Genomic DNA, 20,117 nt, shown 5'->3' with positions numbered 1-20,117 from the left:
CCCTGGTCTCAGTTTTATAATATGTATCTTCAATTTATCACAGGGGATCCTTAAATATCATACATTTTTGTCTACATTGTATGAACATTTGACCAGTGTGGTTCTCATTTATTTTCCCATCTTTTGAATTCTTTGTTACCATATATTTAAATTTACATCATATAAAATCCATAATTAATTGCTACTATTCTTGCTTTAGGCAGTTATCTTTGTAAGTAGTTAAAAATAGGGGCGCCTGGGTGGCTTAGTCGGTTAAGCGTCCGACTTTTGCTTAGGTCATGATCTCGTGGTTCGTGGGTTCGAGCCCCGCGTCGGGCTCTGTGCTGACTGCCAGATCAGAGTCTGCAGCCTGTTTCAGTCTGTGACTCCCTCTCTCTCTGACCCTCCCCTGCTCACTCTGTCTCTCTATCTCTCTACTAGAAATAAATAAAAAAACATTAAAAAAAAATAAAGATAAATGCCTTTATATTTACTTTTCTTTTTACCATTTCCAGAACTATTCATTTCTTTTGTTTGTTTGTTTATTGTGAAGTTCATTTCCATATAACATCCAGCGTTCATTCCAACAGGTGCCCTCCTTCATGCTCATCACCTCTTTTCCCCTCTCCCCCAACCCCCTCAACCCTCAGTTCTCAGTATTTAAGAGTCTCTTATGGTTTGCCTCCCTCTCTCTCCTAATCTGTTTTTTCCCCTTCCCCTTGCCCATGGTCTTCTGTTAAATTTTACCTGTTTCACATATGAGTGAAAACATATGGTATCTGTCCTTCTCTGCCTGGCTTATTCACTTAGCCTAACACCCTCAAGGTCCATCCACGTAAGATTTGCATTTTTAATTCCGTACCTCATGGTCAGAATTCACATTCCTTCAGCAAAATTAACTGAGAGCTTACTGTATGCCAAGCACCCTTCTGGGTACCAAACGACAGCAGCGAACAAAAGAGAGAAAGGACTTATGATCACGGAACCTTAAATTCTGTTGGAGACAGGCGGCGAACAAACCTACGTGTATAGTATGTCAGGGATGAAAGAACAGTGAACAGCAGGAAAGCAGGGGAGAGGGCGAGGAGCATGACCGAGGGGAGTAGGGTGCTGTTGTGGAGAGTGGCAGGAAACGTCCACTCTGATCAAGCGTGCTTCGTGCAGAGGCTTGAACAAAGTAAGGGAGTTATTACCGTGCGGATGTCTGAAAGACAAGTGGTCTGGGTATAGGGAATGGTGTGGTTGCGTGAGGAGCAGGGAAGCCAGTGTAGCAAGTTGTAGAGACCTGAGGTGGAGGGGGGCTGGGCCCCCAGCACGGCACACTTTGAGGGCCACGATGTGGGATCTCGGTAGTAGTCTCTGAAACAAGGGAAGTCTTTGGAAGGTTTTGAGTAATGACATAGCTTTTTTCCCTACTTCTGTTGTGCAAAAAATCGAAAGCTACAGCAGCTTTCGAATCGAAAGCTAAAGCAGAAAGGCAGCAGCGTACAGTTTTATTCTACTTGAATTTCAAGGATCCCCCCTGTAACAGTCTGACTCTTTAATAATTATGTATTAGAGTACTTATATGTGAGATGGTGTACGTGAATTTTATACTGGGCACAATAGATCTGGTTGAGAGATTTGTCTCTAATACATAGTTTGAACTCAAACCCAGTAAAGACAGATGATTCATTTAAAATTAACGAATCCTGCTCAGTGGTGTGACAGAAATCCAAAAGACAAAGAAGTACAGAACACTAGTAAGAGTTTATGGACGTGGTGTCCCTTGGATTCTAAGTTTTATCTGTGGTGTGGACCAGGGACCTCAGTGATGACATTGAGTTCGAAGAGTCAGAAGCAAGCCAGAACGGTTGAAAAGTGTATCTGATCATGGGCTCTCTAAATTTATAGTTTAGAAGTGGCACATTTTTGATGATGTATCTGACACAGGCTGTGTTCTTGCAGGTAAGTCCAGGGAACGGCTAAGAGTGGGGGGCTGAGATGTACTGGGGGAGACTGTCACCTAAGATGAAATGGCAGAGAAATGAGAATCATATATATAAATCAGAGCTGGATGATTTGGAAATGGTGCCAAACTAAATTAACTTTGTAATGTGATACATTAGTTGATATGCCTGAGTGGTATTAACATTAAATTATGAGGGTAGTTCCACTTTGATTTGAGAGGTGGATAGCACTGTTCTTCCTTTTTTTTTTTTTTTAATAGTTTATTTTTGAGAGAGACACAGAGTGGGGAGGGGCAGAGAGAGAGACACACACAGAATCTGAAGCAGGCTCCAGGCTCTGAGCTGTCAGCACAGAGCCTGACGTGGGGTTCAAACCCACAAACTGTGAGATCATGACCTGAGCCGAAGTAGGACGCTTAACCGACTGAACCACCCAGGTGCCCCAACACTGCTCTTTTAGCCCAAACTGAAAATTGATTTGTGGAGCAAAATTATATTATTATATTGGTTTAATTGTCTTTCTTATTTCTTTAAGAACGTCTTACCTGTCCAAAAGGCAGCTTCACGAACTCTATGCATTTTTCTACGTTATAATCGTAAACAAGAACAGAGGCACGAAGTCATTCAAAAATTAATTGAACGTAAGTAATTATCACCTCTCATTTTGAAAAACAGAAAGTAAGCAAATAGGCCTTAGTTAGCTCTGACTTACTGCGTGTATCATTTTGCCATGAATTGTTAGGCTGATATTGGTAAATATCTGGAGTGTGTTTGTATTTGAGGTTAGGTTAATTTTGGGGGGTTTTTTAGAAATCTTTAAGATAGGATTATTCTGTGATGAATGAAAGTAGTAACCACTCTGGGTCTTCTTTAGTGAGTTTCTACACTTGAAAAATTAAAATAATGTACATTTATGGTGAAAGCCCAGTCCTGATGAAATAACATTTGGAACTAAAATATGAGTTGAGTATCCATGAATGTGGCGTTTTATGTTGTTATGTTAAATATTAATAGAATGCAAGGATTTTTTTAGTTTCCTTGAGTAGAGTTGATACACACATGAATATGAATCTGGTTAAGCCTACGTGGTTCGTAATGTTTTAAAAAATTATATCAGTTAACAAATGCAAATTTATTTTAATTTGCTAAGGGCTAGATTAAGACAAAAACCTATAGTTAATGTGTTCATTCTGGAAGAAGTGTCACATACTTATGTATACTTAGTGAATTTTTAATTCTTGTGTACTTGCTTTGACCATAGTGTCTCAATGCTTTTATTAAACTCTTGTTATCCAGCATAGGTGGGTAATGGGATTTTCTGGTTATTGCACTTCACCATTTTAAGCATAAATCACCGCTTTTCAAAAAATTAAGAGTGTATAAAATTCCATTTAAGAAAAATTATGCTCAGTATACTTTAATCTCTCTCTTTTTGACTCTGTTTCAATTTAATTTTCATTTCTCAGTGGTACGACCTTACATTTAGAATCAGTTTTACTCTGAAAGGACATTCTGTTTGGCTTTAAATATTAAGAATTTTGCTTTTGAACATTTGTGTATTGAGAGAAAACAATCCTTTAAATGTTTACCTAAATTATTGACAGTAATACAATATTAACCACTTCAGAGCATTTCTGTGGAAACGAGGTGAAGAAAGCAACTAATTTGATTGGTCAAATATAACTTCAGAGTTCAAAGTTACACAGACTTTCATTTGCAGTCCAGCACTACCCCTACCAGCTCTGTGACTTTAACCTCTGAACCTCCTCTCAGGTGGATAAATCTAGACTTAACCCATTGGATTGTTTTTTGGGATTAAATGTGATAATATGTTTTGGCCCCGCGTTGGGCTCTATGCTGACAGCTCAGAGCCTGGAGCCTGCCTCACATTCTGTCTCCGTCTCTCTCTGCCCCTCCCCTGCTCGCACTCTCTCTTTCTTAAATATAAAATAAAACATTAAAAAAAAAACTTAAATGTGATAATACGTATAGAGTACTTAACATGTAACGGGCGACCAAAAAATAGTATAGTTATTTAGTACTTAATAAATGCTTACGGAATTGAATGCAATGTTTAATACTTTTGTTTTGTTTTGTTTTTTGAGATGTCCTTAATTTGGGAGTCTACAGGTCTTTAGGATATATGATTTTTTCCCCTCTTATCTCTTGTATTGGCTAAGCAAATTGTGGATATAAAAAAAAAAACTTGTCATGGATTTTGTGTGTCTAATTTCGTCATATATACTTTCATGTAGGAAAGATTAAACTTCTCTTTCTTGTTGTTGTTTCTAGAACTGGGCCAAGGAAAAAGTTATTGGAATAGACTTCGATTTTTGGATACCTGTGAATTTATTATAGAGATCTTTTCCAAATCATTTTTTTGTAAATATTTCTTTCTACCTGCTATTGAACTGACACACGATCCAGTGGCAAATGTGAGGTATGGTACCCAACCCATTATCAACTATAGTGACCATGCAAAATCAAATTTTTAATAGTCAATTAAGAAACAAGTAAATAATGTGTACTTACTTTGAAATTCCTTGTAGTCTTACTTGATGAGCCTCAGTAAGACTCAGAAGCATCATCTTTTAACAGTGTCTTAGGTCTTTTGTATATTGGGTTGAGAGACCAATAGTCAAAGGCAGACGGGCAGGTGTCTCCTGCCACTTGGATACACACACTGGCATCAGGAGAAGGTTGAGCAGATATTCTAAGGATCTTCTAAGACTAAAGAAAAAATTCAAAGTTGACGGGCGAAGTTCCGTCCATTTTTAGAGGCAATCAAGAGATTGGTTTTTGTTTTATATTTTTAGTGTAAGAAACTACAGAAAACACAACCGCATTGGCTTCAGTATTCTGCACATCTTCTCTGTGCTACGTAACGAATGAATCTCACCATGTGGCAAACATTTTGCAAATTGAAGTTGTGGCCCTAGAAAAGCAGCTCCCACTATGATGAATTCTCACTTAATCAAGCAGATGACAAAAGTAATTTGAAGGGAAACGAGGGGCACCTGGGTGGCTCAGTCAGTTAAGTGGCCGACTCTTGATCTTGGCTCCGGTCTCTTTTTCTTTTTAATATTTTTAATTATTTCTGAGAGAGAGAGAGATAGAGACAGTGTGAACAGGGGAGGATCAGAGAGAGGGAGGGAGACACAGAATCTGAAACAGGCTCCAGGCTCTGAGCCAGCTGACAGCAGAGAGCCCGACACGGGGCTCGAACCCAAGAACCGTGAGATTATGGCCTGAGCCGAAGTCGGATGCTTAATCGACTGAGCCACCCAGGTGCCCCTTGGCTCAGGTCTTGATCTCACGGATCATGAGTTTGAGCCTCCTATCGGGCTCTGCGCTGACAGCGAGGAGGCTGCTTCGGATTCTGTCTCTCCCTCTCTCTACCCCTCTCCCGCTCTCTCTCTCACTCTCTTTCTCAAAATAAATACATAAACTTTAAAACAAAAACCTGAGAGGAAATGAAATCATCTCTAACCCAGGTCAGTGTGGCTGAAAATAGCATTGACCCTAAGAGAAAGCACCCTGTCAATTCAAAAACCAAATGAAGATTTATTGAACATTGCTATGTGAATTTTGGTTATTTTGGGGGTGAGAGATGATTGCATAGCAGTTTGTCTTGGTTCCCACTCTTCTGCCTGGGTAACTGCCCGCCAAACAAATGGGTCCAGCAACACCATACACTAATCGGCTTTTGGATACAAAAGCATTTGCCCAGCTCTGCAGAGATGTGTAGATAGAACGAGGGCCATCCCAGGCAAGTGTGGTGGGATCGTGCACGTAGGACAAGGGATTCTGGAGCCCTGCCGCCTGAGCTGATTTCTAGCTGTGTACTAGCTGTGTGTCCTTGGGAAAGTTACATAATCTCTCTGCGCATGGATTTCCTTAGTACCTAATTCATAGGGTGTTTTGAGAGATAAATACCTGAGATATTGTACATGAAGGGTTAGCTTACCAGAAAGGGTGTGAGACCTGATCTTAAAATCTTTATAATCTCATGGACCCAGGATTCTCAGAAATCACCATTGTGGCTTTGGGTAGCTTCTGTTGAAAATATGTTTTCAAGACTTGCCTAGAGTTAATGAAGAATGAAGTGTCCGTAGACTGTTAATTATTTTTGTTTTTCCTTACGTGAATGTTTAAAACTTAAATTCACGGAGCCTAGACAGGGTGAAGGCTGGCAAGACCGTTGGTATTCAAAGGAATCTTCCCCTTTGCCAGAAATGCTAAAGATTCTCTTTCAGGTAACTGGGGGCCTTAATTGAGAGAAAGCATCACCAGGATCTGTGGGGAACTCCAAATGAGTTCGAGACCATTATTGCTATGAACGGAGCTGAATATTCTAGAGGAAGAGCCTCTTTCACCTGTTCGGTTGAATAAAAAGCAAATTTTTGTACGTGGAGAATCCTCAACTGCAGGGTCAAGTGACAAGTCGTCCCAGAAACTCTAGGAATGGGACTTGGTTGTCTTGGGTTTGGCGTCGAAGTAAAAAAATAATAATCTGGAGAGCACCGAGAGGAATGAATGAATATAGCAGCCCAAGCACGTACAGCTGCAGGCATCGCTCTGTAAACCCAGTGCTGGCCGCACTCTAGAGTGGTAGCATAGCAAAGCAAGCACTTTCTGCACAGCGTCTTTCTGGAAGGTTTTCTGTGCTGCCCTGGGCGGCCTCTCATCTCTCTGGCATTCTTCAGGCTGCGTGTTGCTGCCTTATGTAGACTGGGATGGTGCCTAGACTCTGTCTTTTTATCTTCTCAAACCGCACTTAATGGCCTTGACGATCTTTCCAGTCTCACAGCTTGCGAATCATCTGTGTGCTGGAGATTCCAGACTGTGTCTCCAGCCTGAGTGTCCTTCCTGCACAGGAGACGCGTCGAGCTGGCTGCCCACCTAGCATTTCCATGGCACGCCGGACTCAGACTCAATCTGCCCAAAAATAAACCGCCCCGACCCTCCCCGCATCCACACCTGCCCTTGCTTCTGCAGTCTTCTCCATCCGTGCAAATAACCATCTCATCTTGCCATCTGCTCGGGTCAAAACCTTACCTCCTTTCTGCCTTCCCCCCATCTCCCACAGTTCCTTAGCACACACCGCTGCTTGCAAAACATACGGAGTCTGAACACTTCTCCCCTCCTGATGCTACCACGCTGGTTCAGGCGGCCGCCATCTCCTGCCTAAACTAGTTTACATTCCCACCAACAGTGCAAGAGGGTGCCTGTTTCTCCACGTCCTATCCACGACAGCCAATTTGTCTATTTGGGTCGATTTGCCAATTTGGGGTAACACCCAAGTCAGGCTCCCCCTGTAGGCTGTTTCTGCATACTGCAGGTTCCTGTCTGAAATGCTCTTCTCTAGATGTTCACATTACTTATTCCCTAATTTTCTTTAATAAGTGTTTGATTAAATATTATCTTTTCAGCGAAACCTTTGCTGAAACCCTCTATGACCACGTGATGTAAAACTACTACCCCTCCTCTGATACTCCCTTGTCTTTTCCTGCTTTATTTTTGTCCATGGCACTTAGCACTCTCAGACAGATACTTTACTCGTTTCCTTATTCTTCCTTCCCTACCCCATACTACAGTGTCCGCTCCGTGAGAGCAATGGATTTGGTTGGTTTTATTCACTGTTGTATCTCAGCACCCAGAATAACCAATGCTCGACTTCTAACAGGCATGCCACCAAACATTTGCTAAATGATAATCAAGCCCCCAGATCATCCGAAGTTTTGAATTTCCTTTTCATTTCGCACTGTTATTCTTAGTTATTGAATCCATTCAAAAGTAAATAGTCTTTTAATTTATTATAGAATGAAACTTTGCTACTTGTTGCCCAAAGTGAAATCTACTCTGAAGATCCCTGCAGATAAGCATCTACTTCAGCAGTTAGAAATGTGTGTGCGGAAACTCCTCTGTCAAGAAAAGGATAAAGATGTTCTGGCTATTGTAAAAAGAGTAAGTACCACTCTTGCCACATTTGGCATTTCTTGCGCGAAGACAGTGCCGGTCACAGCTTCCCTGCTTTAGCTTGACGGGCTAGCGATGCGTTAACATGGTTCTATCATTGCTGGAGTAGCATTAGTAACGGACTGGGCTGATGTGCGCTACAGTGTAAAGTTCCTTCCGAGGGGTGCTTAGACATTCTTTCTTTCTTTTTTTTTTTTTTTATAGTTTATTGTCAAGTTGGTTTCCATACAACACCCAGTGCTCATCCCCACAAGTGCCCTCCTCCATGCCCATCATCCCCCTTCCCCTCTCCCCCACTCCCCATCAGCCCTCAGTTTGTTCTCGGTATTCAAGAGTCTCTCCTGGTTTGTCTCCCTCCCTCTCCCCAACGATTTCCTCCCCTTCCCCTCCCCCATGGTCCTCTGTTAAGTTTCTCCTGTTCCACTTATAAGTGCAAACATGTGGTATCTATCCTTCTCTGCCTGACTTATCTCACTTAGCATAACACCCTCGAGTTCCATACATGTTGCTACACACGGCCAGATTTCATTCTTTCTCATTGCCGTGTAGTGTTCCATCATATAGATAAACCACATCTTCTTGATCCATTCATCAGTTGATGGACACTTAGGCTCTTTCCATGTTTTGGCTATTGTTGAGAGTGCTGCTATGAACATTGGGGTCCATGTGCCCCTATGTATCAGCACTCCTGTATCCCTTGGGTAAATCCCTAGCAGTGCTATTCCTGGGTCCTAGGGGAGTTCTATTGTTAATTTTTTGAGGAACCTCCACACTGTTTTCCAGAGGGCTGCACCAGCTTACATTCCCACCAACAGTGTAGGAGGGGGCACTTAGACATTCAACCTGTATTACCACTAATACAAGCACCATGAGAGAGAGCTTTTGACACATTTGAGGTGCTTAATAAATACCGTTCAACTAATAATGAATACTTTATCCACCAAACTTGATTTATAAGTGGTTATAATCCAGGAAATCTTTGTTGGTGAAATTGGGAAAGTCACACTTCATAGAAAGTTAGCCCTGGAAGGGCCTTCAAGGTCTGTTTGATGTTTCAGAAGCTTGAGGCCTAGGGATAGTAACTGTCATGTGGCATCATCTTAGCAAGTAGCCGAGCCGGGGCTGGAATGTGGGTCTCTTACCCCGAGAGCATTCTTTTTTCAGGCATGTGACATCATGTCCTTATGGGTTTGTTGGTTTGTTTTGTTTTTAGCACGGAATCTTACATGGATTGTTTGCTCATGTTACAAAACTAAAACAGCCAAAATTTGGGTTGGTGAAGCACTCCTGAAAATACTTTGTAGTCTTCTGAAACATTTTGCTGAACGTGTAACTAATATTTTTGTAAGATTAAGTCAAATGGGAGCACCTGGGTGGCTCAGTTGGTTAAGTGTCTGACTTCAGCTCAGGTCATGATCTCGCGGTTTGTGGGTTCGAGCCCTGTGTCGGGCTCTGTGCTGGCAGCTCAGAGCCTGGAGCCTATTTTGGATTCTGTGTTTCCCTCTCTCTCTGCCCCTCCCCCGCTCATGCTCTGTCTCTCTCTCTGTCTCAAAAATAAATAAACTATTAAAAAATTTTTTAAAAAGAGATTAAGTCAAATGAAAGTGGTTACTGTCACAAATCTGAGTGTGAACTTCAGGACACATAGTTTCTGAGCATTTATTTGTACTGAGAGGAATTAATTTATTAATGCCTTTTAACTTAGCATCGATGGTGAGGGAAAAAAAAGAATCCTTTGATTTCTTTTCTTTTTTTTCTTAGATATCAATGCTAGATGCTACATGAGGAACTTTTTAATAAAGTGATTTGATAACTTAGTATTAATTAGTATATTCTTGTTTTACTGAAGTGCGAATTCCTCTTTTACCAACTAAACTAACCAGAAATACCCAGGGTCTGGAAACGCACCTAAATCTAAAAACATATAAATAGAGTATACATATATACACATATGTGTGTGTGATATGTATTTGTTTCTACCAGACATTTCTGTCCTTACCATTTAATTACAGAAATTTAGGCAATGGAGTTCACTTTCACAGTAATGAAGATAAGAGCATTAGTTGCTTTTTAAAAGAATTTATTAACTCAAAAGATAATATAAACTAGCCCCATGATAATGAATTATAAGATATAATTAATGGATTAGTAATTTACAAGACTAGAGCTTATTATATGTCACATGAGGAAGTCAATCAAGCCCATGAAAATTCTATAGTAAAATGCTTATCAAACGGAGGTCTTGTAATGGGAAGCACTGAGGAATCTCACCCTACAAAACTTTGGGATAAAAATGGCCCGGCTTATGCTAGTCAGTTTTTTAAGATGGGAAGTAATTTTATTTAAAAGGAATATTTCATGGCATGAATTACAATATTTTCCTGAATTTCTGCATAAAAATCCTCAAATATTATGTGTGCAATGGCTAGCTTGGGCACAAGTGTATATAAATCTACTTTTATCTGGACCATCAGAGTGAGCGGTACTGTTCTCCGTCAGTCAGAATGCTGGGTCAGATGGACCCCTGTTTGATTGAAATGATTTGTTTCAGACTAATGTGTTCTGAAAGAGAAATACTAAATTGGGAAATACTTTCAGGGCATAGTCTTTCTTAATGGTTAGAATGTCCTAATGATCGAACATTTCAGCAGAAGGGAACTAGGATTTTAAGCCAAATGGGAGTTGGCTTCATGTATATTTAGCTAAACGTTCTTTTAAAAAATTCAAAAATTATCTTGTGTTTCTGAAGATTCAGAGAAGAGTGGCACTGAGGGTTATTGGAAGTTCGATAATTTGTGTGTGTTTTGTGTCCAAGGTGTTCCTCTAGACTTGCCCTCCTTAAGGTTAAAATCGTTTACAAGTGACAGTGGAGCCTGGCGCTAGGAGGTTGGTTAAAAGCACAGTGTCAAATGGGGAAAGAACCTCAGAGGGTTTCTAATTCAGCCTTCCCATAGAGTGGAGAAGTCTCCTCTTTGAACCTCCTTCTGGAAAAGGATCCTTTTTGAGAACTGATCAGTTGGTTTAATTTAATCACTGCCAAATAATTTTCACAACTTTGCTTTTAGACCGTGTTGGAGCTGGACAGAATGGAAATGTCGATGGATGCGGTAAGCACAGGCTTTATGCTCAATCAGTATTTAAAAATTGGCAGAAACTCATCAGAGTGTTTCATAACTTCATTTTTAAACTTTAAACTTAGTTTCAGAAAAAGTTTTATGAAAAAGATTTGTTGGATCAAGAGAAAGAAAGAGAAGAACTCCTTCTTATGGAAATGGTACGTTGTTTGCACGTGTGCACACACCTACTTCTTTCTGACCGATGTTAGCTGGTTTCATTATGCACCCCAATAAGTAATTTCCTTCCATTTCAGACTGCTTTTCTCCTTCCTAAACGACTAAAAAAGAGTCCTGATTTTTTGAAATCTCTTTTGTGGACTAGAAGGAAAACTATGTTTGAAAACCTTTAAAAAACAACTACTTTATTGAAGTATAATTGGCATATAATTAACTGAATATATTTAAAGGGTACAGTTTGATGAAATCATCACCGCAGTCAAAATGCCGAACATTTCCATTCCCTCAGGAGTTTCCTCGTGCCCCTTTGTAATCCTCAGGTGCCCCAGAACCACTCACCTAGTTTCTATCTATAAATTAGCAGGCAACTCGAATTTATTTATTTATTTATTTATTTAAATATAGCTTATTGTCGAGTTGGTTTCCATATACTACCCAGTGCTCAGCCCAAGAAGTGCCCTCCGTGCCCATCACCCCTTTTCCCTTCTCCCCCACCCCATTATCAACTCTCAGTTTGTTCTCAGTATTTAAGAGTCTCTTGTGGTTTGTCTCCCTCCCTCTCCTTAACTATTTTTCCCCCTTCCTCCTCTCCTACGGTCCTCTGTTAAGTTTCTCCTGTTCCGCTTGTTAGTGAAAACATATGGTATCTGTCCTTCTCTGCCTGACTTATTTCACTTAGCATAATATCCTCGAATTCCATCCGTGAGCAACTAGAATTTATCTAAGTTTATGTATAATATTTTCGGTTCATGCCTCTTTCTACCAGCATAATTGTTTTGACAGTCATCCACGCAGTTGTAGGTATCAGTAGTTCATTCCTTTTATTTCTGAGTAGTATTCCGCATTACAGACATACCACAGATTGCTTATCCACCTCTTTTATTTTAAATTAGAAATCTTTTTTAAAAAAAATGTTTACTTTGAGAGAGAGAGAGCACATGAGCAGGGGAGGGGCAGAGGGAGGGAGAGAATCCCAAGCAGGCTCTGCTGATAGTACAGAGTCTGACTTGGGTCTTGATCTCACGAACCGTGAGATCGATGAACCGTGAGGTCGTGACGTGAGCTGAAATTAAGTGTCGGATGCTTACCTGACTGAGCTACCCAGGTGCCCCGTGTTTATCCACCTCTCATGAGTACTTGAGTTACTTCTAGTTTGGGGATATTAGAAATAAAGTTGCTATGATCATTTATGAAGAAGTCTTTGGGTGAGCATATGAAGAAGTCTTCAAACCTAGGAAATACCTAGGAATGGAATGACTGGATTGGATAGTAGGGCATGCTTAATTTAAAAACAAACAAAAGACAGGGTGCCCGGGTGGCTCAGTCAGTTAAGCATCTGACTTCAGCTCAGGTCATGATCTTGCAGTTTGTGAGTTTGAACCCCACGTTGGGCTCTATGCTGACAGCCCATAGCCTGGAGCCTGCTTCAGATTCTGTGTCTCCCTGTCTCTCTGACTTTCCTCTCCTAGCACTCTATCTCTCTCTGTCTCTCAGCAATAAATAAATGTTCAAAAAATTTTTTAAATAAAAAAATAAAATGAATAAAAACAAAAAACAGCTTTACAAAGTTGCTGTACCATTTTACATGCCCATCAGCTGTGGTGGAGAGCTTCAGTTACCCCATATCCTCTCAGCTCGATAGGGTGGGTACGTAATCGTGCCTCATTGTGATTTCAAATTGTATATCCCTGATACCTAGTGATGTTGAACATCTTTCTGTTTGTTTATTGCCCATCCTTGTTTCTTATTTGATGAAGTCTGTTTTCAGATTTTTTAGGTTTGCTTATTCATTTTGAGAGCACACGCGCCCATGCAAGCAGGGAAGGGGCAAAGAGGGAGGGAGGGAGAATTCCAAGCAGGCTCTGCACTCTTGGCAGCAGAGCCGGATATGGGGCTTTGTATGGGGCTTGATCCTACGGCTGAGAGATCATGACCTGAGCTGAAACCAAAAGTCAGAAGCCCAACCAACTGAGCCACTCAGGCGCCCCTGTTTTCAGATATTTAAATGGATTGTTTGTTGTGCGCTTGAGATGCAAGAGTTCTTCATACACTCTGAATACAGCTCCTTTGTCAGATACACATTTTGTGAATATTTTCTTTGAGTCTGTGGCTTATCTTTCACTTCTTTAATGGTGTGTTTTGAAGGGCAGTTTTAAACTTTGATGAGCTTCCACTTACCCATGTTTTTCTCTTATTTTTTATGCTTGTTTGTTCCAAGAATCCATTGTCTTTCCCCAAATTACAAAGACTTTTTCCGTATGTTTTCTTCTAGAAATTTTAGTTTTAGGTTTTACAGTTAGGTCTGTTGTCCATTTCAATTAGTTTTGTATGTTTTTTCCCATCCGAATGTTAAATCCTAGCACCATTTGTCAGAAACTTCCCTTATTGAATTGCCTTAACATATTAAAAAAAATTGTCCATATATGTATGTGTGTATTTCTTGACTCCCTGTTTTGTTCCACTGACTTACATGTTTATCTTTTTGACAATTCCAAACTATCACTGTGACATTATAGTAATTCTTGAAATAAGGTAGGTTAAGGTTTTGAACTTTGTTCTTTTTAAATTGCTTTGACTAGTTTAGGCCCTTTGCATTTTGCTATAAAGTTTAGAATCAGTTTATCCATTTACATAAAAAGCCTGCTGGAATTTTTGTTAGAATTCTGTTAATTAGGATTGATCTATGGATCAGTTTGGTTGATTGCCATCTTAATAATCAGTTTTCTAATCCATGAACATTGTATACCACTCCATTAATTTAATCTTTCTTCTGTGTAATTTTGGTAGTATTAAAGGAGGTCTTTTGTTAGATTCATTTCTGGGCATGTTATAGTTTTGGGCATTATTATAAATGGAATTGTAATTTTTAATCTCACTTTCTAGAATTTCGTTGCTGTCAATTACTGTTGATTTTTGTATATTCACCTTGTATTTGTTCTAGAGTTGTTTTTAGATTTAATAGGATTTTCTACATGAGCCATTGTATGCTCTTTAAGTACAGCAAGATTGCTTCTTCTTACTCAGTGTTTATGCCTTTTATTTTTTATGTCTGGTTGCAAGGTCTAGGACTTACAGTATAATGAAACACTTCCAATCAAATTAAAGTGATGGAAGCAGTCATCTTTGTCATTTTATGGATTCTAGGGGGGAAGTAGCTCAATCTTTCACCATTTGGTATGATGTTACCAAGAGGTTTGATGTGGGTGCCCTTTATCAAATTGTGGAAATTCCCTCCTATTCCTAGTTTGTTGAGGGTTTGTATGAATGATTATTGAATTTTGTGAAATGTTCTTCCTTCATATTTAGAAATGACATTTGTTTATTCATCCTGTTAAACCACTGTATTCTTTATTTTTTATTATTTTTAATTAAAAACATTTTTTAGATGTTTATTTTTAAGAGAGAGAAAGCATGAGCAGGGGAGGGGCAGAGAGAGGGGGTACAGAGGATCCAAAGTAGGCTCTGTGCTGATATGCATAGAGCCTGATGCAGGGCTTGAACTCATGAACCACGAGATCATGACCTGAGCTGAAGTCAGATGTTCAACCAACTGAGCCAACCAGGCACCCCAAATTACCTTGATTTTTTTTAATGGTAAATTAATCTTGTATTTGGGGGATAAACTATACTTGATTATCCTTTTGTATATTGTTGGATTCTTGGCTAGTTTTTAAAGGGACTTTTGCATCTATATTCACAGTGAAATTAGTCTAAAATTTCCTTTTTTGTCATTTTTGGGACTTTTAAATTTGGTGTTAGAGTTATGGGCCTTATAAAATAAGATGTGTAGTATTACCAATTCCTCTTAATTCCTCTTCCTCTGTTTTCTGGAGTTTCTATAAAATTGTTTTTATTTTTTCCTTGAGTGTTTGATAGAATTCACTAGTGAAACTATCAAAGCCCTTTGTTTTCATTTTGGAAAGAATTTTGATAATTGATTCAACTACTAATAGCTAATAATCTGTTAAGATTTTTTATTTCTTCTTTTGTAAACTTGATAATTTGTTTCCCATAGTCAAATTCTGTCATCTAAGCTGTCAAATTTGCTCCCATAGAGTTGTTTATATTCTTATATTATTCGAATACATGTAGGATCCGTGGTGATGACCTCTGTTTCATCCTTACGTTAGTGGTTGGTGTTCTGTCTCTCCTCTTTCTCTTCCTCTTTTCTGTTCTGTTCTTTTTATTTTTTTATTTTTAATATTTTTATTTATTTCTAGGAGAGAGAGAGAGAGAGACAGCGTGAGCAGGGGAGGGTCAGAGAGAGAGGGAGTCACAGACTGAAACAGGCTCCAGGCTCTGAGCTGGCAGTCAGCACAGAGCCCGACGCGGGGCTCGAACCCACAAACCGCGAGATCATGACCTAAGCGAAAGTCGGACGCTTAACCAACTAAGCCACCCAGGCGCCCCTGTTCTGTTCTTTTTTAAAAAAAATTTTTTTTGGTGGTTTTATCTAGAGGTTACTATATACCTAATCCTTTAAAGTCTACTAATTGTTGGGGCGTCTGGGTGGCTTAGTCGGTTAAGCGTCCGACTTTCACTTAGGTCATGATCTCGCGGTTTGTGGGTTCGAGCCCCGCGTCGGGCTCTGTGCTGACTGCCAGCTCAGAGCCTGGAGCCTATTTCAGAGTCTGTATCTCCCTCTCTCTCTGACCCTCCCCTGCTCACGCTGTCTCTCTCTCTCTCCTAGAAAAAAAAAAAAGTCTACTAATTGTTAATATTGTACCACTTCATTTAACAATGATACAGATCTCTCTACCCTTTCTTTATGTTATAATTGTTACATGAATTATATCTCTATTGGAAACCCCAGTAGTCAGTGTAATAATTTTTGCTTTAAGTTGTGATCTGTATCTTTGAAGAATTTAAGAGAGTAAACTCCTGTTTTTACTTTCTTATTTTTACAATTTCTAGTACTCTTCATTCATTGCTTAGCATCCGAACTTCCCTCTGTTATTTTTTTCCCCTTTGGCCTGAAGAACTGTCTTTAGTTGTTCTTGGGGTGCAGGTATTTTGTGACATTTTTTCTTAGTTTTCTCTTATCTGAAATATGTTTTGCCTTGGCCCCTGAAGGCTGTTCTCGCTGGATATGGCATTCTGGGTTGACAGCCTTTCTCTTAACTGTGCTTTAAAGATATGTTCTGGTCTCTGTAGCATCTGATAAAATATTAGCTCTCATTCAGATTATTATTCTGTATGTAATGTTGCTTTTGGGTTACTTTGAAGATTTTTTTTCCCTCTTTTATTTTTAGCAGTTTGCTTCTGATGTGTTTAGGCATGATTTCCTTCAAATTTATCTGTTTTGGATCTGCTCAGTTCCTGAATCTGTAAATGTGTATCATTTCCCAAATTGGGGAAGGTTTGAGCCATTATTTATTTAAGTATGTGTTCACTCTTCTACTTCTGGGTCTTCAGTTCCAGGTGTTAGACCTTTTGATATGGGCCCATTGGTCCATGAGGTTTTGTTCATTTTTTTTCTTTCCTTGAACTTTGTTATTCAAAGTGAATAACTTCTGTTGATGTGGCTTCAGTGTCACTGACTCTTTTCCTGTCCCCTGCATTTCAGCTGCTGAGCCCATCCAGTGTTTTTATTCCCAAGGCTGTATTCAGCTCTCAAATTCCCACTGACTTCTTTGTATTTTCTCTCTGTGGAGAATTGTTCTGTGAGATTACACACTTCAGTGGAAATCTGGAAAGCCAGTTGCTCGACTTCAGCAGCCTTCTGAACAAAGAGTAAAGTTCAGGATTGCCAGCAGTAGGAGGTGTAGAGCACAAGCAGGCCCTGAAAACTTTTAGAACCCAAATGACCTGAATCCAAGACAAAAATCAGGCAATAGAAATCCACAGATGATCCTGGTATTGGAGTTAGTGAACTTGAAGACAGCTGTGATTAATGTGATCCAGATAATAGAGGAAAAGGTGGAGGAAGTAGATAACATTACTTGTGAGCCCACTTAGTGACATTTATTTTTCAGTTTCACATGCTTTATTTGCAGTGTTAGAGTTTCCATTGGGTTCTTTTTTTATGTAGACCGATTCTAAGTAGAATTTTTTTAAATCTGTTGTCTATTTTCTCCCTGTTTTTCTTTACATGTACGATTGAAAAGAATGCACGTTCTCCAGTTGCCGAGTGTAGTGGTGTTTTTTTGGTTTTTGTTTGAATTTTAAGTAGGTTCCACACTCAGTGTGAGGCTTGAACTCACGACCCCGAGATCAAGAGTCACATGATCCTCCAACTGAGCCAGCCAGGCACCCTGGGTGTAGCAGTTATGCTAAGTTTGCCCAGAACTTAGTATATTTATTGCTTTTCTTGCCTGCTTGTTCTTTTTTTGGGATAAACAATTTTGGTAACGTTTTATTTCTAGGTATGGAAGATGGTTATATGTGTTCACTTTGGGAAAATTCATTGAGCTGTGTGCACTTGCTTTACATATGTTATACTTCAATAAAACATCTAAAAATATCTAAAACACCATTTCTTTTTTCTCTGAGTCTTTTAAAGGAAAATATTACTTTGCCACTTACCCGTCAGAAATGGAAATGACTGCTAATAACCAATATTTTGCCAATGAGCATTGGTAAATACCTTCTAGAATATAAAGGCTCATTATAACAATGATACTAATGATAGCTTGACAGACCTCCCAGGGCACAATTCTGTAGCTGTTAAAAGAACACAAATCCGAAAGAACCTTGACTTCTTCAGACAGTAATTTGGAAACAATTCTTTGCTAAGGCATTTTTGTGAACCGTATTTGTATCTGTAATGCTTAATTTCTCAGTAGAAGAGTTTTCGGGGACCGGGGTGGCTCAGTTGGTTAAGTGTCCAACTCCTGATTTCTGCTCAGGTCATGATCTCATGGTTCATGGGACTGAGCCCCACGTCAGGGTCTGTGCTAAGCGTGGAGCCTGCTTGGGATTTTCTCTCTGCGTCTCTTCTGTCCTTCCCAACGTCTCTCTCTCAAATAAACTTTAAAAAAATAATAAAAGGAGAAGAGTTTTATAAATCTATTTACACTTAACCTTTCCTGCTAACATACTGGGTTTTTTTTTTTTTTTAATGTTTTATTTATTTCTGAGAGAGAAATAGAGCACGAGCAGGGGAGGATCAGAGAGAGGGAGACACAAAATCTGAAACAGGCTCCAGGCTCCGAGCCGTCAGCACAGAGACCGACGTGGGGCTCGAACACAAACCGCGAGATCATGACCTGAGCCGAAGTCGGACGCTTAACCGACTGAGCCACCCAGGCGCCCCTCTAACATACTGTTTTAATAATAGGAACAGTTAGAGAAAGAGAAGCAACAGAGCAATGGGAGGCCCGTGAGTGAGAAAAGCTTTGAAAAGAAACGTGAGTAGTTTTCCGGTGTCTTAACCACTAAGTTACACGGTTAATGTTGTGTCCTGGTGTGCTGGCAGGCCGTGCTGAAGAGTTGATACAGAAAAAATTGCTTCACTTTCTTAAAAGTTGTTTTCAAAAATTGGCTGTTTCATGTGGTACCGATTTAGGAATTCATGAGTAAATGGTGGGAGCCAGTGTGGAAGTTCAGATCCTCCACGGGGAAACTTAAAGTCTGACGACAGCAGTGCTGCTGTGAACTGGGTCACTGAACAGCTAAGCCTGAAATATGTGATGTATAAATGAAGCATATTTGGGAGAGAGCGCTTCCTGCCAGTAGGACGCATATTCTCTGTGTTGTCTTGTGTGCTTATGGACATGAAGAGCTAGGAGGAGATTACAGCATTTAAAACAGAGTTTGTTTTAGGTAGAGACGCCAAGACACCAACATCCCTGCCCAAGAGCATCCCCATCTCTGTTCCTGGACCTTCTGGAACCAGCACCCCATCGACAAGTAAGAAATAGCTTCTTTTTTTTGGTCTTCTTTTTCCCTTTCATAAAATCGGTTATAGGGAAAGTCACTCCATTCGATGAGATGTATTATTCTAAAACACCTTTTACCTTTTATCATTCATTGTTTGGGGAGTTCCTGATGAGCAGTAGGGGTAAGAGATACTCCGGTTAGCTCAGACTGAGGAAAGGAGGCTGGACAAATCTGTGCCTAATGAAAGGGAGGGGGAATTGGCAAGGGGATGGGCTTAGGGCAGCTTAGGATGAACCGAACAGCTGCGTTTTCCTTCTGCTTTTTACTCCAGGCAAAGAAACCAAGAAATCCAAACTGATCCGAAGCCAGTCTTTTAATAATCAAGCTTTTCATGCGAAATACGGCAACTTGGACAAGTGTGCTAGGTATGATATGTCAGCTATTCATGTTTTAACCCAATTTTTATTTTATGGTTACTTATTTTGGCTTATGTGAAATATTTATATTATATAAAATCAGGATTAATTTTGGGATTTTTACTGGTCAATAGATTATAAGTGTTCTTCTGTAAGGATTTTATATGAAAAAAAATTCTAAGTCTACCAATTTGAATAATAGGTATTTTGGCATTCTAGGAAGACTTACTGCCTTGGGGCTGTATCATAACACCATGGAATCCATATATTGTTTTATGAAGGAGGTGGTGCTCTATCCTATGCACCACTCAACTTCTAAGTGGGTATGGACGTGTCCCATTTGCTAAGTGAATGTGGACATCCATTTGCTGTTGATATTGTTTCTTTCTATAAAGAAGCACTGGCATGTTTTTTATGGCAGAATGATCACAACAGTTCTCTTTACGATAGATGAATGTCTAGTTTCCCCATTGGCCCCGCACACTGGATGATCGACAGTTAAGATTAGGAGCGAGTCAGCGTAAATTCAGTGACCATGATTTTTAATATGTGTTGTACACGTGTGGTATGTAAGAGCTGCATATCCTTAAATGAAAGTAACTTTAAGTAAACATAAATGTAAGTATTTGTCAAGAAAAATAGCATGGCATGGGAAAAATATGTTTTCCTTTTGTTAAAGA

General features: G+C 39.7%; 1 protein-coding gene across 1 annotated transcript in view; it reads left to right on the top strand.

The window, feature by feature from the left end:
- Positions 1-20,117, top strand: part of PPP4R4 (protein phosphatase 4 regulatory subunit 4) — a 54,745-nt gene that overhangs the window by 23,035 nt on the left and 11,593 nt on the right. Inside the window, exons 12-19 of the mRNA XM_077780876.1 lie at positions 2,464-2,569; positions 4,221-4,368; positions 7,751-7,895; positions 10,973-11,014; positions 11,107-11,181; positions 18,480-18,549; positions 18,965-19,051; positions 19,353-19,446. Of these exons, the coding sequence (XP_077637002.1) occupies positions 2,464-2,569; positions 4,221-4,368; positions 7,751-7,895; positions 10,973-11,014; positions 11,107-11,181; positions 18,480-18,549; positions 18,965-19,051; positions 19,353-19,446 (767 nt within the window). The remainder of the gene's footprint in view (positions 1-2,463; positions 2,570-4,220; positions 4,369-7,750; positions 7,896-10,972; positions 11,015-11,106; positions 11,182-18,479; positions 18,550-18,964; positions 19,052-19,352; positions 19,447-20,117) is intronic.

This window comes from Crocuta crocuta, unplaced genomic scaffold, assembly GCF_008692635.1.
Source record: "Crocuta crocuta isolate KB4526 unplaced genomic scaffold, BGI_CrCroc_1.0 scaffold299, whole genome shotgun sequence".
Classification (NCBI taxonomy): domain Eukaryota; kingdom Metazoa; phylum Chordata; class Mammalia; order Carnivora; family Hyaenidae; genus Crocuta; species Crocuta crocuta.
Note: the sequence above shows the minus strand (reverse complement) of the source record. Positions and strands in the feature narration are given on the sequence as shown.